This window comes from Epinephelus lanceolatus, chromosome 12, assembly GCF_041903045.1.
Source record: "Epinephelus lanceolatus isolate andai-2023 chromosome 12, ASM4190304v1, whole genome shotgun sequence".
Classification (NCBI taxonomy): domain Eukaryota; kingdom Metazoa; phylum Chordata; class Actinopteri; order Perciformes; family Serranidae; genus Epinephelus; species Epinephelus lanceolatus.
In genome coordinates, this window is record NC_135745.1 from 24,455,509 (window position 1) to 24,475,046 (window position 19,538).

The following is a 19,538-nucleotide window of genomic DNA, read 5'->3' on the forward strand; positions in this document are numbered from 1 at the left end:
AAACTGTCAGTGGTGATGAAGTATTCGCAGGGAAATGATGTTGAATTCATACCACCTGTCGGTTTGTTTGACATATCATTTATGAGACTGATCCTCTTGACAATGAGCAATTATATTCGAGGACGATGCACAAACTGCAGGTGCATCAAGAGCTTATTTTGAAGCTCATGGTGTGATGAAAAGTTCCAGTGCTAAAAATTACTACTTACTGGTACTTGACCCAATTCAAGACTCTCTTGTAACACTGTTTGTAATAATGATTAAATTGTCAAAGACATAGTTTGATATTTTGAATCTGCTTTATTATTTTCTTGCAGAGAGATTGATTGTACTCTTATGTCTGTGTTTTTCATGTGAATTAGCCAGCCATAACCTCTGTTTCCACCAAGCAGTCCGGTACGGTTCTTTCAGTTTGATGCGCTTTTTTTTTTCCCGTTTCCACTGTGAAAAGTTGTGGATGGTACCAATGGAACTGTTCTGTATCGTCCCCATTTTTGGTCCCCCCTCTGTTGAGGTACCTAGCACACAGATCTGGTACTAAAAGCTGGAGCTGTGAACACTGTGGTCTGCTGATTGGTCAATACAGGATGGTCACTCTGCTCAGAGCTGAGTTGTGGCTGGTCATTGCAGCTGCTGTAGACTGACAGCCGGCAACTTAAGGTGGAACGTTTACTTGAACTGTTGCTCAATACATGGATTGACGACATGAATCCATCAGCAAACCTTCAATTTCAATATGACAACTTTGACCATTCCATTAGTTTTTATTGTGTCTCTTAGATGACATACACTTTTAGTGATGAGTTGATCTTTAGGCAGACACACAGGACAAACTACCGTATCACATGAGATAAAAATACCATTCAGTGTAAACTTACCCATAATTCCTGTGTTTATCCATGCAGGTACCTGACATCCACCTTCGGCCTCTTGGCTGCAAGCGCCATTCATCGTTGATGGGACAAACACACACCAGCTGCTACTTGTATCTGTACAGCATTTTTAGTCTTCAACTCGCCTCAACTCACAGTTTCCATAGTAACGGGCTGGGAGGAATTGAAGACTGAAAATGACATACAGGACATTCGGTGTCCCTGTCTCCCACTTTGGCGCTCTCACGCTGTCGTGAGGTCAATGATCTGTGGGCTAAAAGGTCCCGTAAGCTGCGCTGGGAGCTTGATTAGGAAGAGAGTGAAAGATGGAACAAATAGGAGTGTAGTGGAGGCTCTTGTACCTCCAGATGATGGCACAACAGCTGGAGCAGGGTGTTGTTTTGTGTTGATTTCCAACTTCACAATAAAATAACTCTTGACAGTAACTGTGAGAAAAGTTTAAACTTCAAAGCAAACTTTAACACCTGAGTGGCTTTGAAGCTGTGATAAGATTTACTCTCCAGTATACAGTACTGTATATAATTTTCTGTATAGTGCTTGAAATCCTTCTGACTGAGTCTGAAGAGAATCCATTATAAAACCTTACACAGCATTTTGTGCTTCACTTAAAAGAAAAGAATGAGATGATAAAGATTACATTGGGGAGAAAAGTTTTATCAGTGTGCCCTCGGTGGGAGGCGAGGACAATCCTCTGGTTATCTACGATTATTTCTTCTCACCATGATGAACTGTGTCTCAGAAAGGAACAAAACATCTTAAATCTTAACTGTAAATGTATTGTTTTGTACAAAGAGTTTTACTTTAGAGAGGAACTCGATAAGCATTAAGTTTTAGGAGTTAAGTTCCAGACCACTCTACATCCAAAACATAAAACCTATATCAAAGTAATGGGCATTAAATGTCTTAAACGCTGAGGCGTTCAACCTGTTAATATAATATCATCATCTGTCAGCCAAGGACAAAAGACGCCTGCAGTTACCTTTGGATTTGTGTTGATACTTTTATAATGGGTCTGAAGTTCTTAAAAACTCATTTAGGAAGCTCATATATTTCATCATCTCATCGACTTTGGTCTCCTTTACTGAGGAGTTACACTTTAGGAATGTAAGTCAGCTGGAAAAATGAAAGGAGTACTTCAGTATCCAAATGACCATTTACAGGTCAATTACTCATCCTGTGGTACTTTGAACTCTTGAAGAAAATCTTGTTTTTCTCACACGTCTTTGCAGTTAACGAAGATCCAAAAATGAAGACAATCCTTGATGAATTTAAAGTTATAGGGATCCATTAAACAACTGACTTCTTTAAATATCTTCAGACTCTTAGTTTTGTTAGTCGTAGTATTTCCTCAGTTCCCTAAATTGCCAGTTGATTCATTTTAAGTCACATTCCTTAAGCCAGTTTCCACTCTGGAAGACATGATGTCATCTATATATGCTCAAATTCATTCCCCACGGCTTGTGGGGCTGATTCACCATGGCGGAGGATGTGGTTCCCAAGCCAAATGTTATCATTTTCATATTGAGACAACATGATGGATATCGTTTTTGTGTCTGTACGTCCAGTGGCTGGGTCTCAGCGGTTAGCATTGGGGTCAGTACGTCCGGCGCTGTGATCCGCAGAGGAATACACCGGTGAGCAGGCACAGGCACAGACGTAGCCTGTAGACAAAACTCAGCTGTTTATTTAGCCTAGCGATATCTCTGGACTATAGTAGCTGCAATGGACGACTTTGAACGCGATTTTGAAGAGTTTCTTGTAGCGGACACAGATCCAGAGCCATACCTGTTTGAGCCGGAGCATACAGATGAGGAACTCCCAGGTGTTGGATGCTGAATGGGCGAGAAGAGAGGCTGAATCCTCCGAGGCAATGGAACAGCAACGGGCCGAGGGGTGACGGAGGTCAGGGGAGGACTGGTGTTGTAGCTGCAGGGCTAGCTAACATATTCCTACAGAGATGGAATCATTTTGCTGCACAGAATGGGATTCGGTGCTACCATCGTTGGGGAGATATATCATCAGGAGGAAAACTGCCGTAGAGAGTGCATCACAAGGAGTGAAAACTTTGCAGCAATCACTCCAGTTAAACTGGAAATAATGCCCAGGCCTGCAGGAGCTGATGGACAGCTTTCAGTCGAGTGAATAATATCATCCGTGTCATGTCTTCGTTTCCTTTTACCGGATGACCTAGTGTACCTGTCCCAGAGCCAGCTGCAGCTGTTGTTCACCGGTGTATCCCTCCGCGCTGGACGTAAACACACTATAGTTCCGTGTATCAAACTTCTTCTAAAATGACTAAAAAGGACTCTCGTTTTTTTGAATTAATGTTTAAACATGTTTATTTTAAATGCACGTGCAGAAATGCCAGCTTCAGGGTTTCTGTAACGTTTATTTGTTCACTTTTACTGTAGGCAATGATATCCATCATGATATGTCACTCTGTCACCGCTGTGAGGAAAAAATACATACCATCACAGCCCTAGTGTAACTCCACCCACAGTACCACTCTCTTCCAATTAGGCAACTTTGCCTTTGTTACCTTACTAGCCAGACATTTGGTGCTACTCAAGTGCAAGTCCCCAGTACCTCCTTCACACTGTATGGATAAGGGAGGTCCTTAATTTTGTCAAACTGGAAAGAAGACTTGAATGACTTCTCCATTTTTGGATTCTTTGTTAAATGGAGGCGTGTGAGAAAAACAAAGTTTCATTCAAGAATTTAACATAAATTGGGGTGAGTATTTTGTATAAAAAGGGTCCTTTGGGAAATGAAGTATTCCTTTAATACACCAGGTAGAAACACAAATAGTCAATGTTATGGTGAATGCAGTCATAAGCTTTCTGCAAATGATAAGATCCTGTGAAGCAAAAATATTTATTGGAAACAAACAAAGTTTAATTATTATTTTTTTTCAACCAGGATGTTTTATTCCAAGTTTCATTTTATGATGTGGACGAATCCTGTTAAAATTCCAGTTCTTCCCTGTGACGCTCGGTGCTGCTCTCCAAGCAAACAAACCCAGACAGCCAGAACAATCTCCAGCAGTCAAACCCCAAAATCCAATTTCTGATTAGCCGTCGCTTAAGACGTTGCAGCATAAGGTTTCTGACAAGTGCTGTCATCTGCTTAGGTATGCTGGTGCTGCGTTCACGTCACATGTTCTGTAAATACAATCTGTCGGCAGGGAAATTTGTGCGTGTCAACTTCCCTTTGGGAATAACAAGTAGGATCTGTGGACGTTTTTGCAGCTGCTGTTATCACACTCGTGGGGAAGTGGATGTACAAACACAGGTAGACAGCATACAGTAGCTTTATTTTCACTGAGGTTGGCAACTCATTATTGGAATAATTGCTGTAGTGAATTTGTTTTAATATTCATAAATAATTTTGTTCCACTGATTAACACACGCTTTAACACTAAAGCAAAACCAACCTGAAAACAACACAGAGGCAGTAAGCAAAGTTAATTATGAAGTATCTAAACAAGTGGGTTGAATTAACACGCAAGGGGGCCCCAGGGTGAAAATGAACTGTTGGCTTCTCCATTGTTTCACTCTGTGCATTATGTATGTGTTATTAAATACTTAATGATAAGTTTGTGGTAGTTAGACTTTTCTTTAGGAATAAGCAACATGCAAGCATAGTAAAAACAGAAATAAAAAAGTCCTCAATAGAATGGAGCCTCAAATTTAGGTACCGACACAGGTGTCAACTTAAAGCCTTTATGATTGCAGTTTATATTGTGTTTTTGTGGTGCATACAAATTAAGAGTCGATCAGATTATCACAAATGAGCTGCCACACAGTTAACTTGAAGCCCTCAGGCCAAACCCAAGGCAATTACTCCCCACCTTTTAGGTTTGTGACCCCTTTAAATGAGGCCAAGTGTACTTGTGGCACCAGCTGTAATCAGGTTATGACCTCAGTTCGGTCTTGAGTTGACATCAATTAAACCAAAAAGTGATTTCATTACCCCTCCATTAGATCGTTCCATTTGAATGATTTTTTGAGGCCTGAAGAGGAAAAAGTTCCATAATTTCAAAAAAGAAAACAAACAAAAGCAGTTTTATAGAACAGCAGTGTCTCAAAGTCAGTGGGGTGTTTTGAATAGGTGTTGGATTAGATGCCTGTAATAAGGTCTGTTAACACAAGCTTAAGAAACTTTCACGTTTTGTTCTACGACAAAAGATACATCAGTAGTCTGTTGACATCAGAATTTCATGTTGTGTGGATGTTACCATTATGATGCAGACGTTGGGTTTTGCTGTCTATACCCTATGACTAAATGTATGTGTATTGTATTGTATGTGTATTGTATGTCAAGATGGGACATTTGGCAGACGTTGGATTTTTGTTCAACTTGAAACCAACAAAATATCATTGTCATCTACAGGCAGTATTCTACATCAAATTGATGTTGGCATTGGACACTGAAAACCTAAGGTGTTTGTGGCTGGCTGGGTCCTTGTGTTTATACTTGGGTTACACTGATTTGGTCGGCTTTAAAGAAAAGGATGCGGTACTATCAATTGACACAGCCTTGACCACTTGCTAGATCAGGTCACACTAAAAGGAAAGAATTTTGTAGAAGAGGTGAGCTTGCAAAATTGAATGACAAGTTGGAAGCTTAGCAAAGTGCGACCATGGTGTAGTTTCTTTATAGCCTAACGTTAGTGTTTTCACCTCTGGCGTTTGCTTCAAAAATGATCAAAGGGGTGTTCATTTGTGAAGATTATCTTGCTGAACTTTTGTTTGCCACACATCTTATTTTCTGCAGTAATTCAAAATCCAATGGAAAAATACCATTGACTTTTTGATGAGGGAACCAGAGTGATGTTAACTTCTATGTTTGCCTACAAAAAGCATCATCCGAATAGCACTCTGTCCAGCCTTGTTATACTATATTCAATAAGTACTAAAGGGATAGCTCAGCCCAAAATCCAAAATACATATTTTTCCTCTTAGCTGTGGTGCTTCTCATCAGTCTAGATTGTTTTGGTGTGAGTTGCTGAGTGTTGGAGATATCAGCCATAGAGATGTCTGCCTTCTCTCCAATATAATGGAACTAGAACAATGGCACTCAGCTTGTGGTGCTCAAAGTGCCAAAAAAAAATACATTTGGAAAACCTCAACATCAGTGTCTCTTTCCAGAAGTCATACGCAGGATAATCCACAGACCTTGTTGTGAGCAGTTTCATGTAGGAACTGTTTTACTTCTGCAGAACTACACCCGTCAACCATATCACTGAGCAGAGGGAAGCGTGCAATAGTTCGATGCTACAAGGCTAGATAGCATTATTGAGCCAACTAATGTTACAGCTCAGCTGAGGATGCCATTATGGTTTACATCGCGTGCTGTCATGAACACAAGCCATGTCCATGAGTAGATGCACTATTCTTTCTTCAGGGTTATGCAGTTGGTGGTTGTTGTTCGGTACTAATAAAATAGTTCCTACATGGAACTGCTCACAACAAGGTCTGTGGATTATCTTGAGTAACCAGGTCATGATTTCTGGAAAGAGACATTGTATTTTTGATTTATTGTCCCTTTTTAATGACCTAGAATGTTGTGATACTTAATCAGTCAAGTCAACAAATGTGTTTTAGAATAAGGTGTTTGAATCACTTTCAGGACTAAACTGTTGTAGCTGCCCCAGAAGTGACCTCCAGCTACTCTGTTTATAGCTCTCCAGTGAAACAAGAGATTTAAACAGAATTAATCATCATCATAGAAAACACAAGAAAATTAAGGCCAAGTTAAAAGTAACTGGAAATATCCATTAAACAATACCTGTCTTCCCAGTGTATCCTTCTGGGGCAGAACTGCATCTGTGCTCCTGCTGGTTAGGCAATGTGTCTCATTAAATCTGATTTGAATTCACCAAAGGCCTCGCTAGAAATAGCCTAATCTAATTTTCAGTTAAATGAATCTTGGATCCATTTTCCACCACTGTTATGGACTCTAAGCTCCGTCTTGGCTGAACCTGAAATTACTAAATTAGAAAGCCTCAACCGAAGGAAACAAGCCTGTTTTTGTTGATTCCCTCAGTTGAATTAAATAACACAAACAGGCCAGAGTTGCACAATAGATGTGACTCTACTTTAGGTCTGCTGTAATTAATTATTTGCATACAAAGGCTGTGTGTCCCCAAGTTCATGATCAATAATTCAGTGTGTATGTACATCTACTTGTTAATCAGATGTGGATCTCCGCATGTTGGCCACTGGTGGCACAACCCGAGGACTGACTGATGAAACATGTCTGATGTTGGAGTTCACTTCCCAACCCCTGACTGCCTCATGGCTTTCATCCTGTCTCCTGTCTCTCTGGCCCTCCAGCCAAAAAAGCACGAGAAGGGCCAGCGCTGTCTAGTTTGGAAGTTGATGGCCCCAAAAGTTTGTCTGTCTCTTCACTCAAACTTGTCACAGATGTACAGTTGAGAGTTTGGAGCATTTCTTTCACTGTTTTACTGAACTTTCAGGTATATGTGACCACCGGTTTAAGGCCCTGAAAGTGTACTTTATTAAAACAATTTTTTTAACTGTAAGTTATGTGATGCTCCATGAATACTTAATGTTCTGCAAAAGTTAGAGCAGTTAATATCATTTAACATCTCAGATTTTTATTTTTCTTATTGCACTTCATTTGGTGTGAAGTAGGCAGGACTCACTGAGAACAAACTGATATTGCATATTTCTGTGCACCTATTAGGATTTAACACCATTTGAATGTCAGTCAGATCTGATTAACCACACACACAGTCCTGATAATACAGGATTTATACTTCTGCATTGAAACTAATCTACATTGACACAGAGCCAACGCTGTAGTCTGACGTGCACCTCCCCAGAAATTTAACTACACGTCATGGCGACGCAGACCTTCTGTCTGTTTGTAAGCTGAAACCATTTCCCTCAGTGGAAACAAAGCTTTAAATTTCCCTTTAATTTAACAGATTACAAACAATAAATTGTGAAGACAATAAACCCTCCACAAAAATAGCATTTTAAGTCTTGTGTGTGATTTATCCTTCAGGAATTTACACTTTGGGATTAATCCTGGCTTCATATGAGCAGGGGAAAGTCCCTAGGCTAATTTATACAGTGTGAAATGCCATAGGCTTGTGCAAATAACGTTAGCACGTTGTATTTGTTTGGAAAACGTGTTTGGTATAGGACAGTTGTTTTGTCGGTGAATCTTGTGAGTTGTAATGGAGCCAAATATTGTAACGTTACCTTTGTTAAATGTTGCTGTTGTCTCTGGCTTCATATGAAAAGAGGAAAACTCCGCTAGCAGCTGGGCTAATTTATGTAAAATGCCATAGGCTTGTGCTAAAAACACTAGCATGTTGTATTTGTGGGGAAAATGTGTCCAGATAAAGACAAGTGCTTTGTCTGTGAATGTTGCGAGTTATAGTGAAGCTGGTTTGTGTACTTGAGTTTGAAATTGTCGCTATTAAACAGTGTTTACTGTGTGTTTTGGATGTGTTTTCAATCAACTAAACTTTAAAGCACTTCACAGAAACCCTGTGGACAACTACTGTTTTGGAGGTGTAACTGCAGAGTGACACAGACACACCACTGCACAAGTATTAATGCCATATAAATATAGGCGTAAGTGTAGGCTCTGCATCGACCTGATGCAGAAGTATAAATCCCGCTTAAGGCAGATTAGTCAAGAATATTTTAAGGAGTAGTTAGATATTTTGGGAAATACACTTATTAGCTTTCTGGTGGATAATTTGATGTGATGTGTTAGATATTAGGGGTGGGAATCAGCAGAGGCCCCACAATAGGATATTATCATGATACTTGCTTTATTAATATCTGTTTTATGTAATATAAAAGTCTGTCAGTCTCACTTCAATTATTTTATTGCAGCAAAATGTATGGTGTGGCCTGAAAAATCATTTGATTTTATTATTTTAGTAGGCCACCAAAGGTTAAAGTTGTACTTGTAATATTAGTAATTTTTAGCATAAAAAAAAAAACATACTTAGCATCCGTGTATTAATACGATATTGCCACGCAAAAATATCCCACCCCTATTACATATCCATTAAATATTAGGCTACAGCCAGGAGCATCTTAGCTTAGCCGCTTAGCTTAGCTTGGCTCTGTTCAAAGGTAACACAATATGCCTACTAGGGATGTACACAGTGACAGGGCTAACTGTTCGCATCACATGGCTAATGTTACCTAACAGTTATTAACGGGTTTAACGACAGACGGATGCTTTTTCAATTTTGAAGTGAGTTTGTAAACTGTAAACGGCTCTGTGTCGGATGTTAGCTGCTGCTGCTGCTTTATTAGCTCATGATAACCAGTCAGAGGAGAGAGGCTCTAAGATCTTGTAGAGCTGCGTCTAACTTAGCAGAAAGTTTGCAGATGTTTCTTATGTTAACTTTGAATGAATGGTCTAATATAAAGCTGGTTGTTCAGTAACTGAATTTCAAATTGCACTTGTTTTGCTTCAGAAAAAGAAAGGAAAACTTATTGCAAAAGAAAGGCATAAATAATCCAGGTCCAGGCACTCAAGATGGTTTTAAAAATGTAAAAGGCCTTTATTTCAACAGGCTAGAAACATTAAAAATACACCATCAGGTATTGGCTTGTGCCTTCTTCAGGGTGTGAGGAGGTTATTTATGCCTTTTGTTTTTGGTAATAAGTTTTCTTCTCTGTTTTTGAAGCACTGTTGGTTTGAGGGACACCAGCAGCGCTCCTGCTTAGTTTTCATGCACTTGTTTTGCATTGTTGGCCAATTCACATTGCTACTCTGGGGTGGCTCTGGCTCAGAGGTAAGGTGGGTCATCCTATAATTGGAAGATCAGTGCTTCTATCTATCCACAGCTCCTCCAGTCTGCATGTCGAAGTATTGCTGGGCAAGATATTGAGCCCCAACTTGCTCCCAATGGCTGTTTTGTTGGTATGTGATTGTATATTAATGGTGAGGCAGTAGGCACTGTGTATGGTAGTCTCGGCCACCAGTGTATGAATGGGTGAATGTGATATTTAGTGTAGAAAGCACGTTGAGTGGTCGGAAGACTAAAAAGGCACTACACAAGGGCAGGTCCATTTACTGTGTATTCTTACATCAGACTTTTTTTTACTGTGTATAATAATCTATAATAATTTAAAGTGAGTACTGACCATGAAAATGACTTTAAATGCCCATCACTACCACCTTCAGGCATCTCTAAAGCACATTAACACATTATATCTCATCTGATGAATAGATATTAAAATGTAGAAATGCAGATGCTTTACACAGGGTTATGTGTTGTACTATTTCTTAGTTGAGAGCAACTTCCTGGAATCTCTGCATGTAAATCCTTGAAACACTTGATATGAAGCCACATTTTTAATATTTATACAAATGAAGTGTCACATTTTAAATTAATGCACAAACTGAGAGAAAAGGTGTTATGTTCAGCTGTTAATGGAGATAATCCTCAGGGCTCTATGCTAACGTCTTTCCCCAAGGAGTGTATGTGCTCCTAAATGAAAACAATTTAGAGCACAGTTCAAGTAACACAGAGTTTAATAACAAACAATGTATTACATACATATTAATATTGCATGTGCATTTATGTGACCCTTCTTTTTGTGTGCAATTATGATGTAAAAACCAGTGGACTATGGAAGTGAAAGTGTGTAGACCCCAGTGGTGATTGCTGGTCTTTCAAACAGGGGAAGCTCACTTTAAGTTTACATCATAAAATTTGTCATATTGTAGCGAGGCAGTAACTTTTAAAAGGAACATTTAATTGAAGCCCTTTATCAACCACACTCATGCCATAGAACCACAGTAAAACACACCTCAAAGATTTTCAGATGGGTTTACAAACGGTGAAAATGAACTATATGGCTTATGGAAATAAGGAACTCCGGACGGCACTCTGTCAGAAGACTCCACTCGCAAATATCCGCATGGGACTGAGCTCAAAATGCGATGATGTCAGTGTGTATTTCCAAAGCGCTGTCAATCACAAAGGGTTTCAGACTTAGACAGTTCCTCCAATTATCATGCATACACCGAGAATCCTCTCCCACCTACCGCTCCATTAGGTCCCAGGGAAGCTGAGCCTCCCTGGAAATGTCGATTTTGTCACATTTATCCAATGACCGTCTCGCTATGCTGCATGAAAAAAACCTGCTCAGCGCTGTCTCATAGGAAAGCTTGGAGGCTCTGCGTCCACTGTGCTGACATGAGAATGTATGCCAGGGAGGTCGCGTTTGAAAACTGGTGATAAATGGCTGATGTTTGAACATCATAGTCATGATGTTACTGTGTGTATGTGTGTTTACTATTTGTGCACTAGCACATACATGGCATTGTTTTCAACATTTTGCGCCAGTTTGCAATAAATTTATATGTTCTCCCTCCGCTCACTCTAGTGGACATTAAAGTGACCGCGGAGGTCACTGTAGCTTCGCCAACGTTGTTTTCAGCCACCCTGTTGTTACTAGCCACTATGCTAATGCTGACGTTAGCTACCTCAGTTTAAGTAATGTAAAGCCTCATTAATTGACCTTGGGGTTCATTTTTTCAGGATGTCTGTGCTTATAACGTTAACACATAGTCTGTCGTACCACTACTTTTTTTCAGTGTTGTTCACTTTTCTCTTTTCTGTGATTGGTGCATTATGACTTGTGGAATTGTGGGACTTGTAGTTTTATAGGTTGTAATTTTTACTCTCAAACTGTGCTTGTAAATTATTTTTCTGGTTTGCACATATCTACATTTAGGGGCGAATGCAAGTGAAATACGCACATTTTAGAGCCCTGCGCCTGATGAAAAATGAGCCAGTCATGTGACATGTGCTCATTGGGTCAGTTTTATTTACCTCCACACAGACAAATTATAATTAAATATAATTAAGTAGTAGAAGAGATAAACATAATAACCGTCCCAGGCTGCTTATAACAACAAGCTCAAAATAGGAGCTCCAAATTAAAGATAATAACTCCCATGATTCATCACACTGTCTAAAGTGGGCACAGGCCAAGGTTAATTGAGTCCTGCTGTGAGACTAATTATTAACACTTCAGACGATGGGTGCCTTCATGACACTATAGATACCTCCTGTGGTTTGACAAACAGCCAGTACGTACCAGGAACTGGTTAGGTTCACATGATTGGGTTAGGTGATTACGGAGTATATTAGATTTGTCCAACGTGGCCTGAAATGCACCTCAAATGCAACACGAGGACCTGGACACCTGTCTCTTATTATGGAGTTGTTGATGTTTTATAAGACAGCTGAATACTGGACCCTGTGATGCTGCTTGATACATTTGTTTCCTCAAATCTGAAACAAACCGCCAAATTCATATGTGAGAAACCACCTTCTTATTCATCATCTGCACACAGGTACATGATTTAGATTATTCAGTGTCAAGCAGGTGCTGGAATAACAGCTGACGGGAGAATAAAACAATGACTCGGTTCCATGATATCAAATCAAAACAATCCAGATGATTTGCCTGAGTGGGCAGGATGATCTCCGCCTGCTGCTCATTGACAGCCAAAGGTAAAAAGCACTGACCCTGAGCCACAGCCCTCCCTCCCCCCTCCTCACCTGTTTATTCATGAAGACATAGATGACTGGGTTGATGACCGTGCTCGTCTTGGCCAGGATTGAGGGGATGATGCTCGCCACAGGTGTGACCAGGCCGGGCGGCCCGAAGGTGGCCAGCAGGGCCATGATGCCGTACGGCAGCCAGCACAGCAGGTAGCAGATCACCATGATCACAACCATGAATAACACACGCTGCTCACGTTTCCTGCTCATCGACGCGTTGATCCCGCTCACCTGGAGACAGCGAGGAAAAGAGAAAGAGGAGAAGAGGATGAGAAATGAGAAAACACAAGCGGTTTTTGAGTTTTGCTGCTACGAGGCATCTGAATTTCCCTGATGGGAGGGAGAAGTTGTTGGAGGAGGATGAGGAGGAGAGTCTAGGAAATGAAATGCAGGAGTGACAGAATAGAGTGCAGGTCAGACAGGGTGAAGTGAGAGATTGAGAGGTGAATAGAGAGGCAGAGAGAGTGGCACACAGACAGAAGAGCAGGAAGGGGCAATTCATCTCTACATCTACAGAGGGACTCAAATCAGCGTGGAGACAGAAGGCAGGAGAACAAGAAAATGACAGAGAGCACTTTGACATTTCCTGGAAATCAAAAAAGACGGAATAACAACACAAATATTAAGTGGTGCAATACAATAGACGGAAACACACACACTGTTTTCTGACACACACACAGTGTTGTTCTCTCAAATTATTATTATTATAGCTGTGGTTTATTGTAAATTTGTCCATCATTCCCATCTGTAATAAGATTATATTCAACCAGGAAGGCAGTAGATTGAAATTTGTGGACATGTATACATACAGAAGAAGATATCTACTATTTCATGTCTATCTGATAAGTTTAGTGCAGCGACACTTGGCTGCATTTCTATTTGTTGGTAAGTAGATGTAGGTTGTAACAGCTGTCACACTGTGAGATAGTCATCACAAATTTCAGACACTATCAGAATTTTATTCCAGGCTGTCTTTGATCACAAGACTGTGAAGATCCTTGAACCTTTCTCACTGTGTGACTAAGGACCGCTGTTTTAGAGCCACGACCAAAGATATCGCCACGTTTCTTCCATGTTTGTCATCTTTCGTCTGGGACAACCCAAAATCGAGCAGTGTATACCGGACTTAAAGAAGGGTTTAAAGAAGCACAAACGACTCCAAGTGTTCTTTCCCTGAGTGGGGAGTTAAAATGGGTTCAGCCTGATCTTTCTCCAGTGCTGACACAGCACCAGATAGATCTGGCTATGTGAGACTAGTCGGTGGCAAAAACAAGCACTTTTAATGGAAGTACATTATTGGTGCACAATTGTTTGCAGCCCGTTTTGCAACTGCCATTTGTAGCGCTCTCTCCCAATTCTAGACCAGTCTCAAAAACTGTTGTCTCTATTACTCAGTTAGACACAAAAACATAGGAAAATGGACTCCAGGTGGAAAAAAACTGAAGTACAGCCAGTCACCTTCACATGAACAAACTTGCAAACTTACAAACAACTTAACTCTCCACAAACTTGAGGAGTCTCCATGTGTGTCTCTGCCTCATGGCCACATGTCAGCAGCTGTCACTTGACTTCATCGCCATGGAGACACACACCGACAGGAAGCTGCTTTCACAAAAGGCTCCTGCTGTGGCAAGTTCTCTTTTTCCTTTCCTTTTTTTTTGTACAGCAGGTGAAGTGAAGCGATGGTATTCTATGAAAAATATACTGTGTACACTGATGCACACACACAAGTAAATTACTCAGGCAGAAAAACAGCATGACTTAGAACAAAAAAACTCCTGAGGGTCCAGTGATCAGTCGTCATCACTCCCATAACAGCTAATCATGAAGAGCTAGAATTACTGCCTCCATGAACCTGTCACCTTGCAGTTACAGTTTGCATCCGTGTCTGTGAAAACATGAACCAAGATACAATCGGCACAGTTTCAAGATGGACACCCAAGATTATGGTCACTAATTCAGTGTCTGATCATATGCGTCCCCTTCTGTTCTGATTTGTTTTGATGTTGAATAATGGTATAGAAAAGTGTTTGTGTCGAACATTATGATGTCACAGTGAAGTTGAACTTTGACCTTTTGGATATGAAATTTCATCACTTTATCATTTTATCCTATGAGAAATGTGTGTGAATTTTTGTTATGATTAGTGAATAAATTCTTGAGATATGGCCAAAAACATTTTTGTAAGGTCATACTGACCCTGACCTTTGACCTTCAATTAACAAAGTCTAATCAGTTCATCACTGAATCAAAGTGGACGTTTGTGCCAAATCTGAGGAAATTCCCTCAAAGGCTTCTTGAAATTTTGCGTTGACAAGAATTAAAAGGAAGCACGGAACAGTGACCTTGACCTTTGACCACCATCTGATCAGTTCGTGGTTGAGTCCAAATGGAGATACCGTGTTCATGAGAATGCGACAGACGAGGTAATAGTGACCTTGACTTTTCACCTTTGACCAACAAATTCTAATCAGTTCATCCTTGACTCACAGTGAACGTTTGTGCCAGATTTGAAGAGATTCCTTCAAGGTGTTGAGATATCTTGTTTACAAGACTGAGACAGATGCAAGGTCACAGTGACTTTGACCTTTGATCTTTGGTCACTGACGTCATCAAAAAAAATTCTGTCAAGGTGTTCTTGAGATACCATGTTTTTGAGAATGTTACAGATGGTGTCATAATGATCTTGACCTTTCACCTTTGGCCACCAAAATCTAGGCAGTTCATCCTTGACTCAAAGTGAATGTTTGTGCCAAATATGAAAAATAATCCCTCAAGGGATTTTTTGTTTTCGAGATATAACTTTCACAAGAATGAGACAGACAAAGTCACAGGGACCTTGACCTTTGTCTTAATCAGTGTATGAATTCTTGAGCATGGCCAAAAACATGCTTTGTGAGGTCACATTGACCTTGACCTTTGGCCTATGACAACCAAAATTTTAATCTGTTGTTATTTCCCTTAAATTGTTCTTGAGATACTGTGTTTATGAGAATGCGACAGACGAAGTCATGGTGACCCTGACCTTTCACCTTTGACCACTGACATCTAATCAGTACATCCCAGACTTAAGTCCAGGATGTCGAGTGTAGACAAGTGAACGTTTGTGCCATATTTTAAGAAATTCCCTTGAGGTGTTTTGGAGATACCTCATTCACGAGAATGAGAAGCATGCAAGATAACAGTGACCTTGACCTTTGACCATATTCACCAAAATCTTATCAGTTCAAGTGAACATTTTTCTCAAATCTGAAGAAATTCTTCAAATTCTTGAGATATTGTGTTCACGAGAACAGGATGTATGGACAGGTGGGTTGGACCATAGACATATATACATAGACACCACATTGACTGCCGCTGCCTATTGGAGCCGACGTCCTAGCCTGCCGCCATCTTGGATGGGTCTCGCTTCGCCTCCACAGTGCATTCACTTCTGTTGAGGAAGGACTATGCACAAGTAAAATAGAATAACTCACTGAATATTCAACTGATTTTCATGCGGTTTGGTTTGTTACAAACGGCACACATGTAGTTATGATACAGGATGCTTTCGTACATTAAAAATGCGGGATTTCATGCTTTAATACTTTCTGCAGATAGCAACAGCATGTTATTTAGGTCACAACACAGTTCTTTTTTTCACCTCATATATATATATATATATATATATATATATATATATATATATATATATATATTAGGGATGTAACGATTACCGATATTACGGTAAATTTCGGTTAATTTTTACACGGTAAGAATTACCGTTTATGTTTAAATTAATTGCATTATCGCGGTGGATTATCAGGACATGTAATAACAGTCTCATTCAAGTCTCGCGATGCAGGCGCTGCGTGAATGCGTAGCATGTGTAAACACAAAATGAAAACATGGCGGAAGGTGGTGATAGCGCACTCTGGGCGTACTTTGGGTTTCTGAAGAATGCTGAGGGACAGCTGGTGGAGGACAACTATCCTGTGTGCAGAACATGCAGAAAGAAAGTTGCTGCGAAGGGTAGCAACGCTACAAATCTGCTGGCTCATCTCCGTGACCATCATCCACAGCTTTACAACCAATGCAAGTTATGCTATGCAAACGTCAGTTATTGTGTGAAGGACTTCGGTTTTACTAAGATTGTCATAATGTGTAACTCTCGACGTATACAGGACATTTGAGCCGTATCTGTCCTCCTAAACGGCGACTAGGTTTTCCGTTTTCGTTTAAGACACTTAGGAGCTAATACTAGCTGATTAGCTAATAGCTGTATTAACAGCTATGTTGCTAACGTTAAGTGTTTAAACCGACGTAACGTAACACTTATTGAGATCAACTATGATTGAATCACTATGATTATGGTGATTGTATGGCGAGCTAGAATCGATATAGACGGCCAGTTATGCTTTCTTGACATAAGCTCAAGGAAACAACATAAAACGCTGCCGTGTTAACCTTTGACCGAGAGCATGCACTCCTTTTCTCATACAGGTAATCCTCTGACTCACATGCACACTTCTAATGTGTGAATTATTCTGTGTAATGATGACCATTGTCCTTAGGGTTTTTTTGGTTTCTCCTGCACATTTGTGATATCTATTCTATATACTGTATGTCTTTTGTTCTACTCTTGCATTGTTTTGTTTTATATATATTTTTCCTCTCGTGCTAATAAATAAATAATATATAAATTGTTTACATATTTTGCTGACTGTTGCACCAGACAAATAAGCTTCGCTCCTGTAATGTGTTTACATATTTTGTTAATTTAAAATAAAATTTTCTGTTGCTGTGCCAATCCCTTGCCCCTTTAATGTGAAAGTTTCATTTTAATATAAGATTTTGACTGTTAACATTTTAGTATGATAAGAAAGTTACAAGATTTAGTCAAGTTATTTCAATGTATCTATTTCTTGGACATTTTACAGCGCTTTAAAAAATATCGCAATATTATCGTATACCGTGATAATTTGGTCACTATAATCGAGATATCAAATTTTCCATATCATTATATCCCGAATAAATATATATATATATATATATATATATATATATATATATATATATATATATATATATGTATGTGTATATATATATATATATATATATATATATATATGTATATATATGTGTGTATATATATATATATATATATATATATATATATATATATATATATATATATGTGTGTGTGTGTGTGTGTGTACATATATACACACAGTATATATATACTGTATAAACATACTGTATAAACACAATATACACAATACAAAACATAGGATAGCATATTATGTATAACACACCTTTGTGCACATATTCACTTTTCCACCAACTGTGCTGCAAATATCCCCTGCTGCTCATCCTTCTGTATCTTTTTTCAAATTATTGACCACAGTCCCATTTTCATAGTTATAATACAAATACCAAAATTAATTTCAGTGTTTATGTAAATATTGAAAATGTTTTTTTACTACTTTTGAGGGATCACAGCAGTCAGTGTAATAAGAATAAGAAGAACTTTATTAATCCCCAAAGGAAATTTCAAACAAGTCTGTAAGATCATCTATTTAACATAGAATTATGAAGTCTGGCTGTGGGTATACAAGAGAGTGAGTGTGTGTGAGAAATAAACTCAATCAACAATCAAGCTTTTCTTTATTAAAATATATTAATAAATTTATTAATATGCTATACTATGTTTTGTATTGTGTATATTATGTTTATGCATCCCACTATCGGGTTGAGGTGAATAAAAGAACTGTGTTGTGACCTAAATAACATGCTGTTGCTATCTGCAGAAAGTATTAAAGCATGAAATCCCACATTTTTAATGTACGAAAGCATCCTGTATCATAACTACATGTGTGCCGTTTGTAACAAACCAAACCGCGTGAAAAACAGTTGAAAATTCAGTGAGTTATTCTATTTTACTTGTGCATACAGCTCCTTCCTCAATAGAAGTGAATGCACTGTGGAGGCGAAGCGAGACCCATCCAAGATGGCGGTGGTGCAGGATGCACTCAGGCAGTCGATGCAGCGTCTACGTATATATGTCTATGGGTTGGACGGACAACCTGGAAACATAATGCCTCCGGCCATGGCTATCACTGGTGTGGGGGCTGAACATATTTCAGATGTCCCTCTGTCTCTCTCTATGTTGAGCTCCTAATGAAACCTCTGTATTTGCACAAATCTCCACCACATGTAGACATTTCCATTTTAAGTGTTGCTACATACATGGTGTGTGTACATGTTTATGTATGTTTTACGGGCCAATAAAATGATACCGTGTTTCGGCTCTGCCCCAGCATTGTTCACTTCACATTATACTGACCTTGTTGGAATCTCATGCATTCCTATAGACTCCTGTGCTGTCAGTCACACTGAGGCATTTGCATGAATCTACACATTAATACAGCGCTCAGCTTTCAGCAGACAGACAGAGTGTTTGCATTACTGCCACAATGTGACACAAAGCAAATAAATACTTTTCCATTGTGGCTAATCAAGCCGTGCCCGTGACTGACAGACTCTTTACATTTAGCTCATTTATCCCCAGGAGGCTAACACCACTCTGGGAATACAAAACATGTTTAGACCATTTTATTCAAACTTTGAAGTGTTTACTCTCTTAGTTTATTTAACAAGGGGTCCTTGATTTTAGACTGGTAGACAAAAGCAGGTTTCACATTTCTAAGCAACAAAGAGGCTGAAATGATTTATCTTGATAAGGAAAAATGTAAGATCAGACTGGTGTTTTGTTATATCATAACCCAGTGTGGCAGCTAAGCTTTCTTGGACAAGGCAGATAGATAGTGATTATGATGTACTTATGTGCTTGCTTGTAACTACACAAGATGCAGTACGTACATGAACAGCAGGATTGTGCATATTTAAGCAATTCCAGCTAATCTCGCGCTTAAAATGTGACAAATTAGTGTGGCACACATTTGTAGCAGTATCTAATGACTTTGAACCGTTCCTTTTCAGTAACAGTTGGCTTTATTTGCAATGGTTCCTGGTTCTTGCAATGGCTATATGTCCTCCAGTTACATTCCAGGATGTATCCA

At 39.4% G+C, this 19,538-nt stretch overlaps 1 protein-coding gene across 1 annotated transcript in view; it reads right to left on the bottom strand.

Moving 5' to 3' along the window:
* LOC117271534 (vertebrate ancient opsin-like) overlaps nt 1-19,538 on the bottom strand; it is a 128,136-nt gene that overhangs the window by 33,715 nt on the left and 74,883 nt on the right. The window contains exon 3 of the mRNA XM_033649753.2: nt 12,475-12,708. Within this exon, the coding sequence (XP_033505644.1) occupies nt 12,475-12,708 (234 nt within the window). The remainder of the gene's footprint in view (nt 1-12,474; nt 12,709-19,538) is intronic.